This window comes from Calidris pugnax, unplaced genomic scaffold (genome assembly GCF_001431845.1).
Source record: "Calidris pugnax isolate Ruff unplaced genomic scaffold, ASM143184v1 scaffold76, whole genome shotgun sequence".
NCBI classification, from domain to species: domain Eukaryota; kingdom Metazoa; phylum Chordata; class Aves; order Charadriiformes; family Scolopacidae; genus Calidris; species Calidris pugnax.
In genome coordinates, this window is record NW_015090827.1 from 1,207,055 (window position 1) to 1,219,218 (window position 12,164).

Consider the following 12,164-nt stretch of genomic DNA (forward strand, 5'->3'; position numbering starts at 1 on the left):
TGTGGTTTTAGGGTTTGTGTAGCATCATTTGTACTGGCTGAGGCTGGAATCACTGATGTTTGTTGTGGTCAGTGAATTCATGTAACTGCACTCACCGAAGTACCAAGAAGTATTTCTCCTGTACTTTGGGTAGCGCTCCTGATGTGGTTTATTCCCAAACTTTACTGAATTCTGATGCAAATAAAGACATGAAACAATTGGCTTTATCTAAGCCCACAGTGATGGGCTGAGTGATGACAATAAAGAAAATTTTTCTTTTTAAAAATGCAATGAAGATGGAAGGAGTGGAAGTACCCAGGAGCTCACAGGATATTCGAGCAGCAGAGCCCTTTTGGGCCCAGAGTGGAGTTTTAAAATAGAGAGGCTCCCTCTTTATCCTTCTTCCACTATTCTCTCCCCTTCCCTTTCCTCCGTTCAAACCAGATATTTTATTTTCTATAAATAGTTGTTGCTGTTACTCTCTGGAGAGAGTAATCTATGGAAAGTAATCAGTCACCGAGCAACCTGTCCTTCCCTTTTCTGCTGATGCCCTTTGCAGCTATTGGAGGCCTACAATTCATCGTTGTTTCCTGCAAGTTTTTTAGTTTACTGAGGTGATAATTTCCTCACTCCATATTTCAAGTTCCAGGCTCTCATGCGAATTAACAGAGCAGTTTACTTGAGTTCCTAATCCTTTGCGTGATACATAGTGATGCTTTCTCGAAGCCGTACCAAAGCACAGACGCAGCGATGGGCAGGACACTGACCTTGTAATAAAATACCTGTAAAACTCTGCTTGAATCCACTTGCCATCAGCGTGGGCTGTTGCCGTACTTGAGACCTGTCTGATTTCATGGCCTCAAAACGTTGGTGTAGAGCAGATCATATCAAGGGACTTTGGGATCCTCCAGCTTGGGTGTAGGTGAGACCCCCGAGAAGAAAACATGAAATGCTCCTGGATGAGAGTGGGCTCTTTCAGGGGCCCCCGCAGTTCCTGCTGTTAGGAGCATCCTACTTGTGTTTCGCTGATTGTATTTAACAGCACACAGCTGCGTTTTGTTGGCTGCTACAGAGAACATGTATTTTTCTTGGTATTAGCCCCGAATTCTTTCAACACTAGAGGACTTGTTCACGATCACGCTGCACAAGCCCACACAGTGTTTTCTGGAATTGTGTTTGAAGAATAACTGTTCTTTCTTGTTCTTACTGAAAAGATTAATGAAAAGTATTAAACAAGTGGGTTGGACATAATCTTTAAGCATAATAGTTTGACCTAATTAGTTGAATTCAGTCTTTGCAATGAAAAACGTGCTCAAATACTTTAAGAGCACTCTTATTTGAAATGCCTTGCTTTTGGAATGCAAGTCAAGAGGAGAGATGGGCATTCCGGGGTGAATCACTCTGCTCCTGCAAGTCTTGTTTTCCTGGCTGGGAAACAGCAAAACTGGGACTGATTTTCCTTATCTTCCTTGTGAGAAAGAGTTAGAAGCTTTGTGTTAGGCGTGATCATTGAGGAAAGACATATGCTGTAGGGAGAAGGGACATCTTATGTGAGAATTAGGCATTATATTTCACATCTCAATGAAATCTATGGAAAATGAATTAATATTATTAATATCAATATTATTATTATTAAGAAATACAGTATTATAGAAAACTTGTTGTGGAGATTATTAGATCCATTGGGTATTTTCTTTCCTGCTGTACTGCAGGTATTGAACTTTTTCTAGCTTTTCATCCCATGCTGCCTTTTTCAGTCTTAGATGAATTGAAGCTATTTTCCCTAAATCGTTTTCTAAAAAAAAAAAAGAAGGTTTTATAGACTTGAAGAAAATTAATCAGCTATTCAAGACATCTTTGCAAAGATGTTCTTTGCCAAAAATTATTCAAAATGTCTTCTGGTAAAGTGAAGCCTTCAAAGCTTTATGTTGACTTATAAAACAAAAAATACAAAATATTATCTGCCAAGAATTTATCTGGCATTATATGGGACATGGAATAAGGCATTTCTGTTCCCCTTTTAGAAAACTTGCTTTAAGATTCTTAATTATGGATGCTAGTTTTGCTTGCCAAACAATTGACCTTGCCTGTTGTTCAGTCTAACCCATAAATGTGTTGATATTTCTCATCTATTCTGCAAGCGTATTTAGTTCTGTTTAAAAAAAAAAAATAAGAAAAAAAAAGACAAAAGGAGATGTCCAGTTCCCCATTTGTCTGTTGGGCAGGAAAGTGTCTTTTTCCTTCTGCCTCAGTGGGATCTTCTCTACCATGGTCTGATTCAATGAGCCCACTGCGCACTCAGTAGTCATTTTTTTTAACTTAATAACAGAGCCTATAAAAATAACTGTTAAAACCATCTGTACCTGAGCAGATTGTCATTTATGCAACAATTTGGAGATGATTTGTGTGTAACAATAAGCCGTTTAAGTGCTGCTCACTGGTTTGTGGGGTTTTCAAAGGAGATGGGAATGGACTGGAAGCAGGTAGCCTAAGGCTTTGAGACTTGGCCTTTTGATTTCATTATTAACTCTGCAAAGGGCAAAGCCTGGCTCATCCCTCCTTCCCCTGATTTTATCTCACTCCAAAACAATGAGGCAGCAGAGCTAAGCAAAGGCCTGGGCGCTTTGTAAAAACCACCACATTTTGAGATGATTCTTTCATAATTTTTCACCACTAACAGAAATGGAATGGTGAGGAAAAAACAATCTCTGAAAACTGCAGGTCAGAGGTTGGACTGAGGGAGCTCAAAAATTGCAAGTGACCTCTCACAGATGCTCGTTAAGTGTCTCCTTAGTTTCCTCTACTCTGTAGAAAAGTTCTATCTCCTCCTCAGCTCCCTAGCCCATAGGATGGAGCGGCACCACCGGCCACTTCTTGCACTTAACACCGGTGTGTTTTACACGTTCCTGCAAGCGGTTCTGGTCAGTGATGAGTCTCATTTGAAATGAAGTTTTACATCTGCTTTCACTGAGCCCTTTGTCTCACTTTTCCATGCAAAGTCAAAAAGTCAGCGTGAGTCAGAGATGATCCCGGGGACGAGAAGTGCTGACAGCCTCCTCCAGAGAGTGACCAAGAAGTGAGGGGTGAAAAGAAGATTCCTCAACTGTTCCTCAGATGGAACTGGTTGCATTCAGTGTCTCCTTTATCCCTTCCAGCCTAAACTCAGTAATTCTGGACCAGAAAAGACTAGTTTTATTCACTAGATGAGTTAAGGCTGATTTGCAAACCAAACTGTGTCCTGTGCCACAAGGACAGTGTTCAAGAGGTCCCATAAAGAGGGAATGTCAGAAGTAGCTCAGCCTTTCTCAGAGATACTTGTACCCATCAGCTCCCTGATGGCTCCTCTTGCTTTGAAAATTGTTCCTCTCCTTCTCTTTTGAATTATTTGTCCATTGTTTTACTAACAGCCTGGGCTTCAGGAACGTAGCCGTTGCTTCACCAGCGGTGATAATTTCTGGTTCAGCACAGCTCCCTCACGTACTCCATTAGCTCAATGTAAACTATTCCCAAAGGCCCCCATGAGTCTTGTAAGAGAATTAACCCCCACATAAAACATGCTTTTCTGTAACTATTCCTGGTATTCATAAATGATGGAGGAAGGCTTTGTCTCTGCTGTGGTGCCAGCTCAGGCTGTCATTCAGGTTTGGTCCTTGCCCTCAACCCAACATGCAGAAGTCACTGATGCAGATTAAACACTGCTTTAGTTTGAAGGTCTGGGGGCCCGTCGGGAGTTTGTAGGTGCTGCTCACTTTAAATGACAGAGCAGGGGACACTGGGGTGCAGAGCAGTGCTGGATGCCTGATAATGTCCATCTGGGTTGGGGGTAAGCTGTTGGAGCTGCGGTTGGATTTGTCCTTCAGAGCGTTCATGGAGCCTGGGAATAGCAGCCCTTTGGGGTGAAACTGCAGATGTTTGAGGGTGCTGCCCAATGCATTCGGAGAGCTCCTGAGTATTCACTGCCCAGCATCAGAATAAGGTGGGTTAGTCCCAAAGAAATGCCCCCAAAAGTTGGGCATGTGGGTGCCAGGTCCCAGCACCCACCTTTTCACCGCACAGACCCGCTGTTGTTGTGGTCCCCTCCTTGGTAGTGCCCCGACAGCCTGTACCACCCTGCTGGCTGCCAGTCCTGTTCTCAGCATCATTCCCTGGTTTGTACCATTCCCCGTGTAACTGCTCCCAGCTGAGACTGGCTGGCTGGAGCGGGGTCACTCCAGCTGGTGGTGGAGGGGGAGAGCATCAGTTTACCTTTTATTCTTGCACGAAATAAATACGTGGCATCTTCCCTGAAGGTTTTCCCAACTTCTGGAGTTGTTAAATCACTTATTTTCATATTTGCTCTTTTGTAACGTGCCTGCTTGAATCAGCGCGGTGGGACTGTGCCAGCACTGGGAGGTGTTTCAGGCTCACATCAGAGGGGAGCAAAGCCCAGCAGGATAACATCTTTCTTTTTTTTTTTTCTTTCTTTTAAGCATAAGACATTTGGTTTTGCTAAACAGATTGGATGTTCTGATTTGAAATTATGAGTGGTTAGACGGCATCCTATCTTTAATTAGGTTGCACAGTCTGAGTCATTTTGCAAGCTAGACATTTTAATTTACAATCTACTGCACTGCAGCACTCTCCAAGGCCTTCTGCTGTGCAGTGAGGTATTCCACTGGCAGCACAGGCTGCAAAAATACTGGAGTACTCTCTGTGACTTCACCTGTTTATTTTATATTTTCCATTTTAGTTGCAAATCAAACATGCAGTTACAGAGGCTGAAATTCAGAAGCTGAAGACGAAGGTAAGAATCAATACTCGGTTGATACGTGCTGGTTTTAACTCTCGATCTGAAGAGATGTGCCTTGGTGTGGGTGGAGGAGTCAAGGGCCTGATTAAAGGCTGATTAGGAAGCGCGGTGGCTCAGCTCGATCTTGTCTCGGGTACATGCTCTGTTCGAAGTTTCAAGTAAAAACCCAAGTGCTGCTATTAAGAGAAACTGCCAACTTGCGTAGCTTCAGTGAAACGTACATTTTAAGGGGTATCGTAATGACTAAATGGCACATTTCTAGTTTTACAAGTCTAATTGTTGTAAAATTGTATTTGGATTGAAAATTCAAGACTAAGTTAGGGTTTTTATTTACCAGTGATGTCAAAGTATCCTGTTTATGTTCCGTTTTTTTGGCATTGTCCGTTAAAAAACCTCATTTATTTAAAGGTATTTGTTAAAACCCACTTTTTTATATGCAGAAGAAACGAGATGTTTCATGTTGCTGCAGTTCATCTTAGAAGATACTTTAGAAAGCAAAGAGCTTACCAGTTTAACAGCAAACATTATCTCCCAATCAGTTTCTATTTGTTAGGTTGAATTTACTATAGCAATAAAAAGAAATTGTATTTTTTGTACTGGGACAACATTTATGGGAAGTCAACTGATAATTCAGTTGTCGAGTAATATTAGGTTTTATAATTACGTCCTTCTCTTTGAGTTTGAGTAAATTACAAAGGCAATAAAAAGAAGACGGAGAGAAAATCGTACTTCAGAAAAAGATTTTAGATTATTCTTTATTTCCAGCAACTATTTGTACTCACTGTGCGTTTTGCATAGTGTCGATCAAATCTGAATAAATTATTGTTAAAAACAAATTCAGAGTGCAGCTCTTTTCTGTGAGGCCAGTTCTTCCTGTTTCCGTTCAGAAAGTCAGAAATCTTGGCTCACTCCCGGTTCCGACCCGGCATCGGAGCCGCCGGCAGCCCCTTGGGATGGTGCCCAGCCCCACTGACCCCACGGCAGTGGTGCCTGGGTGTAAATCCATTGGGAAAATCAGGGTTAATGCCCCTTTTCGTGGATGCTTTGAATGGAGCCAGAGAAAACGGGGCTGGTTTAGGTACATTGCTAATAAAACTGCAACCAAGTTAATTTCTGTGGGTGTGTGTCATCCACAATGCTAGAACTGCCCAGAGAAAATTAAACAGTCTTGGTAAGTAAACAGGGGTGTTAAGGCATTTTTTTGTATGTTCTGTAAATTCTGGGGGCTAAATTAAACAAACTGCTGACAAATCCCCCCTCACCCAGCACCAGCCACTGAAACCTGCAGTGGCTTCAGCGAGAAGCCTAATGCAAAAAAAAAAAACAACAACCTAACAAAAAAAACCTAGCAAAGGAAATAAGGTTTATTAAAAACTCAGCAGTAAAATTTGGGCTTCCCTAAGGTCACTTGGAAGAAGTCCCTGGTGCCAAAGAGCAGAACTCACAGTGTTAAGCGGCGCTGATGTGTCTGGCAGAATTAACACCTCACATTTTCAAGAGCAAGGGTGTATTTTCCTTTTCTGATTAGCTCCTTACAATTCAGCAGGCAAGGTTAAAGAGAGCAAGAGCAATACATTTATAACAGGTTTGCTTTGTCCTCGTAATAGTCCTGGCATGGTTTCAGCACTGGATGCAGAACTCTGTGGTTGCTGAAGTGAGAAAAGCTTCTGGGTTATGACCTGATGTTAAATTTTGACTTGTGCTCCAACCTCTTCTGTTTGGCTTTCTCGATTAAGCAAGATTCTGCCATGAAAACAGACATTGTGAGAATTCAGTAGATTTTTCTAATTTGGGTTAAAAAGCAGACAGATTAGTTGCAATTGACTTTTTTCCCTATTGTTTTCTAAATTGTTCTTAAATCGAATTGAGAACCTGGAAATAGAATTCCCCCTACAGTAAGATATTTCTCCTTTTATGAAAGCATTTTATGAATGCTCTCTAATGCCCGAGCCAGACGCAGGGGGGCAAAATGCATCCCCAGAGCTGGGTGATTAACGCTGCAGTTTGCCCAAATGCTCCACTATTGACATTTTTGGTTGTCCCAGGGATGCACGGAGGCTGCGCAGAGCCAAGGCTCCACTTCGGTTTATGAGGAAGAATAATGTATGCATCAGCCTGTCTTGTTCGTCTTTGAGTGCTCTTTTGTAGCTGTTAATTCACTGTTTTTCACCATCCACGTGTTTTTCACTATTCATTAGGCTGTATTTTGCACTTTTTCCCTGACTGGCATCTCCACTCTTTTGTCCAGCTGCAGGCTGCGGAGAACGAGAAGGTGAGGTGGGAATTGGAGAAGACCCAGCTCCAGCAGAACATTGAGGAGAATAAGGAGAGGATGATGAAATTAGAGAGTTATTGGATTGAGGCGCAGACCCTGTGTCACACGGTGAATGAGCACCTCAAGGAGACGCAAAGCCAGTATCAGGCTCTGGAGAAGAAATATAACAAGGCAAAGAAATTAATCAAGGATTTTCAGCAAAAGTAAGCAGCTGCACCAGGCACAACAAATGACTTAGTGGCCAGATAGGAAACATGTATGTCATACGTTTTGCAATATGAAATCCACTATTAAACACCTGTAAGGTAAACACTATTCTTCACTTTTTTCTTTTTTTTTTTGGTGAAAAACGCAGGCTCTTTATCGTGGATAAATGTTAGTAATATTCAAGTATTAGTTTAGTAGTGTTGAAAAATAATACTCTAACTAAATAAAGACTTAGCCTGTGGTATTCCAGGTGAGAGTGTTTCAGAATTACCGGATAACTCAGTGTGATTGTGAACAACCAAGAGTATTCATAGCAAAGCATTCGAATAGCTGGGTTTGCAGTGATTTATGTTGGTGTTGTGTCAGCTGGATTCACTCCTGCTGCATACTAATGTAACATCAAACCCCAAAGCGTTTTGTTCCATTTCACATGTTATTTTTTCTCTTGTTGTAGATGCCCAGAGTGTTTGAGCTGAGTTGAGCTCACTGCTGATTACCCGGCCCCTCTCTTTCATGCGGTCCCCTCTCCCTGATGGCTAGCAAGAATAATAACACCTTACATTTCCAGAACAGCTTCCAGTGTTTTTTTTTTTTTCTTTTTCTTTTGCAGCAACAGCTTTTTCATTTTCTGCTGAAATATACTCTTTTAAAGAAAAGATCTCAAAAAGCAATGTCAAGTAACAACTGGGAGTGCAGAAGTGAATATCCAGTCCCATTAAAAAGGGGTTTAGAGAGTCAAAATGTCATTATTACCCATCTGGGAATTTTGTGGCAGTTCCAGAACCCAGCTGGCACCGTGGGTGCTTGCTGTCACTAACGCCTTCGATTTGCAAAATAAAAAAAACAGGGAAGATAACTAGAAGGAGCTTGGAGAGCCTTTCTGTTGTTATTCTGATTTATGGTTGTAAAACATCTAGCCAGTTGTTTTAAACTATATCTCAGACTCCTAACATCACCCGAGACGGATTTCCTTAGAGCTCAGTAGAAAATTCAGTTTGTACCTGGAAACTCCTCTCACTGAAGGAGTGTAGTCACGCTCTGATGAAACAGAGATTTTGCTCCATTTCTTACAAGAGATCACAGTGTAAAGTAAGCTAACATTGCTTTCCTTGGAAATACAGACTATGAAAAAATAAGTTCGATTTAACTGTTTGGATCATCAGTTAGAACAACTGAGATTATTTATTTTTCAGATAAATTTCTCGTGCCATTTTTATATCCTCACCTAGCATATTCGCTCACACAGATTTCTTGTACCGTTTTTATATCCTCACCTAGCATATTCGCTCAGACTACGAAATCGTTTGGGGTTTTGTCCTAATTGCAGTTTCATACTTCTTACTAGATTAGTAAAAAAATATCTGTTAAGGCCAGATTTTTCTGATGTGTAGCTCAGGATAGATCAAAACACTTTATTTTCTGTCGGAATCTAATTGCTTTGATGACAGCAAATGCATCTTTTTTTTTCCCTAAGAGAACTTGACTTCATCAAACGCCAGGAAGCTGAACGGAAGAAAATAGAAGATTTGGAGAAGGCACACCTTGTAGAGGTTCAAGGCTTACAGGCTCGTGTGAGTAGTATTTACTCTCCTATTTGAAGAATGAGACAAACCTATCTGATATTTTGGGAAAACCCCATGTGTTATAGATGAGTGTGTGTGTTATGTGTAACACTGTGGGCCGTTTCTTTCAGATACGAGACTTGGAAGCAGAAGTTTTCAGGCTAATGAAGCAAAATGGGAGCCAGGTTAACAATAACAACAACATTTTTGAGCGGCAAACATCTTTTGGAGAAGTTTCTAGAGGAGATCCCGTGGAAAACCTAGATACTAAGCAAGTGTCCTGCCTAGATGGCTTAAGTCAAGGTTGGTTTGAACGGAACCGTCCCTCCGATTAATAATTTATGCGAATGACAGGGTTATCATTTAGGATTTAAAGGAAGCAGTAATTCAGAGATGTTGTTATTTTTCCCAAATTCAGTATCTAATGACAACCGTGTCAGGGTTGTACCAAATAATGCCAATGCAGAGTCCCAGAACTGCTGTGCCTTGTGTACGGAAGAAGTGGAAGTGAGTAGCAAAGATCATTACTGATTTCTTGAAGCTTTCCGTGGGATGCTGTCAACATTTAGGTTACATTCGAAGCTTCTGGTAATGTTAATAAAGTGGGAGAAAAATGTGTTTTCTCCTATGTTCCTCCTACTTACCCAACCACCGAAGATCAAACAAAAGCAAAGTTACCAGAGTGAGAAAACCAATGAGAAAAACCAACTCTACCTTTTTGAATGGATTTCTGTGGGTTCTCATCCCCCCTCGGTACAGACACGAAACGGAGCCACGTAGGTGGCACCCACCGTTTCTCTGGATGGAGCCTTTTGTGAATAAAATGCAAATTCTTTATTAGCAAATGAATTAAACATCTTATTCAGCTAAGGTACAGCCTGATTTACAACATAAGGCTTGTTCTGCACTACCAAGGAGCCAAATGCTCTCAGCGTGGTGACTGTCACTTTTACTTTTTTGCGTGGAAAAGATAATTCCCATTTTTCAGGCTGTGCCAGTGAAAATATAAGTGGCTCCTCACTGTTGAAGTATATGCAGAATTCAATCCAATTTTAGGTCTACTGCCTTGGAACAGATTTTTTTTTGTGCAGGAGCAATATTTCCTGTGTATTTTGTAACACCTGTGAAGTCAGGTGTCGGAGGTGGTGAGATTCTGACAAGGGACCACTAGACTCTGCTCTATATAGATTTTCATTTTAAATAAACTATAGTATTATGATTTTCTCTGGTTAAAAAAAGGCATTACACTTACAAATAAATTAAATTCTGATTGTCTAGCAAGCACAGAGTGTTTTATTAAAAGTTATATTTTAGCAGTCATTTCATTCATGTGTGCACCCAAATTGAATATTGCTCTACGAACAAATCAATGTGAATTACATTTTTAGCAAAGTATATGTATAAAAGAATGTATGTATAAAAAAGTGTATAAAAGAGCTAGTCCTGCTGAAATGATATTTGGGTGATATGCAGAGCTTGTGGAATTGGATTCCACAAACTTTCACCGAGCTATTTCTTTCTATGAACAAATCAATGTGAATTACGTTTTTAGCAAAGTATATGTATAAAAAAGAGCTAGTCCTGCTGAAATGATATTTGGGTGATATGCAGAGCTTGTGGAATTGGATTCCACAAACTTTCACCGAGCTATTTCTTTCTATGAACAAATCAATGTGAATTACGTTTTTAGCAAAGTATATGTATAAAAGAATGTATGTATAAAAAAAGTGAAAAAAGAGCTAGTCCTGCTGAAATGATATTTGGGTGACCTGCAGAGCTTGTGGAATTGGTTTCCACAAACTTTCACTGAGCTATTTCTTTCTACTCCTCCTCAAGTGGCTTAAAAGGGCAGAACTGGGGGTAAGTGAATTGGTCCCTGGGTCTAAATTGGTATATTCAGCTGGGTGCTGGGAAGTGTCTGTCAAAGAGCAGCGAGATGAGGATTCCTTTGCTTTATGCCCCGATGGAGAACTCTCTGCAGCCCAAGCCCGTCCTGAGGGAGCCCGAGTGGGGCTTCTGGGCTTGATTGTGGTCTGTCACCTAACACTGGGAATCATCTGTTCAATTTTTGAGTATTTATAGTAGATACTTTGCTGTGCGCTTACTGGATCTTTATAAATAATCGTGTTAATGGTTTATGCAAATAAGGTATTTTGGCACGTGTAGTTTAGCAGTTAAGCAGGGCCAAGACAGACATGCGCAGTGCACGTACTCGCCACCGCCGGTCCTGAAAGATTCTCCTGTGAAGCAGGTCCCCATCATGTCTCCGCACTGCAGACCTTGTGGAATTGGTTTCCACAAACCTTCACCGAGCTATTTCTTTCTACTCCTCCTCAAGTGGCTTAAAAGGGCAGAACTGGGGGTAAGTGAATTGGTCCCTGGGTCTAAATTGGTATATTCAGCTGGGTGCTGGGAAGTGTCTGTCAAAGAGCAGCGAGATGAGGATTCCTTTGCTTTATGCCCCGATGGAGAACTCTCTGCAGCCCAAGCCTGTCCTGAAGGAGCCCGAGTGGGGCTTCTGGGCTTGATTGTGGTCTGTCACCTAACACTGGGAATCGTCTTGTTCAATTTTTGAGTATTTATAGTAGATACTTTGCTGTGCGCTTACTGGATCTTTATAAATAATCGTGTTAATGGTTTATGTAAATAAGGTATTTTGGCATGTGTAGTTTAACAGTTAAATGGGGTCAAGACAGACATGCGCAGTGCACGTACTCGCCATCGCAGGTCCTGAAAGATCCTTCTGTGAAGCAGGTCCCCATCATGTCTCCGCACAGATCTCAACGAAGCAGTGCCGGAAACGGAGAGGCTGGACTCCAAAGCACTGAAGACTCGAGCTCAGCTTTCGGTGAAGAACAAGCGGCAGAGACCTTCCAGAACACGGCTCTACGACAGCATCAGCTCCACGGACGGGGAGGACAAATAAGGTATTTTGGCACGTGTAGTTTAGCAGTTAAGCAGGGCCAAGACAGACATGCGCAGTGCACGTACTCGCTAAATAAGGTATTTTGGCATGTGTAGTTTAACAGTTAAATGGGGTCAAGACAGACATGCGCAGTGCACGTACTCGCCATCGCAGGTCCTGAAAGATCCTTCTGTGAAGCAGGTCCCCATCATGTCTCCGCACAGATCTCAACGAAGCAGTGCCGGAAACGGAGAGGCTGGACTCCAAAGCGCTGAAGACTCGAGCTCAGCTTTCGGTGAAGAACAAGCGGCAGAGACCTTCCAGAACACGGCTCTACGACAGCATCAGCTCCACGGACGGGGAGGACAGCCTGGAGAGAAAGGTGAGGAGGACTCTGCCCTCTCTTTCAGGCTTCCCGTGGAGTGCTGGGTTGTCCCTGTGAAGTCC

At 41.9% G+C, this 12,164-nt stretch overlaps 1 protein-coding gene across 8 annotated transcripts in view; it reads left to right on the top strand.

The window, feature by feature from the left end:
- PPP1R9A (protein phosphatase 1, regulatory subunit 9A) overlaps positions 1-12,164 on the top strand; it is a 104,543-nt gene that overhangs the window by 72,007 nt on the left and 20,372 nt on the right. For all 8 annotated transcript variants that reach the window (XM_014940257.1, XM_014940262.1, XM_014940263.1 and 5 more), the window contains exons 7-11: positions 4,709-4,762; positions 7,017-7,246; positions 8,725-8,821; positions 8,944-9,115; positions 11,942-12,099. In XM_014940257.1, coding sequence (XP_014795743.1) covers positions 4,709-4,762; positions 7,017-7,246; positions 8,725-8,821; positions 8,944-9,115; positions 11,942-12,099 — 711 coding nt within the window. The remainder of the gene's footprint in view (positions 1-4,708; positions 4,763-7,016; positions 7,247-8,724; positions 8,822-8,943; positions 9,116-11,941; positions 12,100-12,164) is intronic.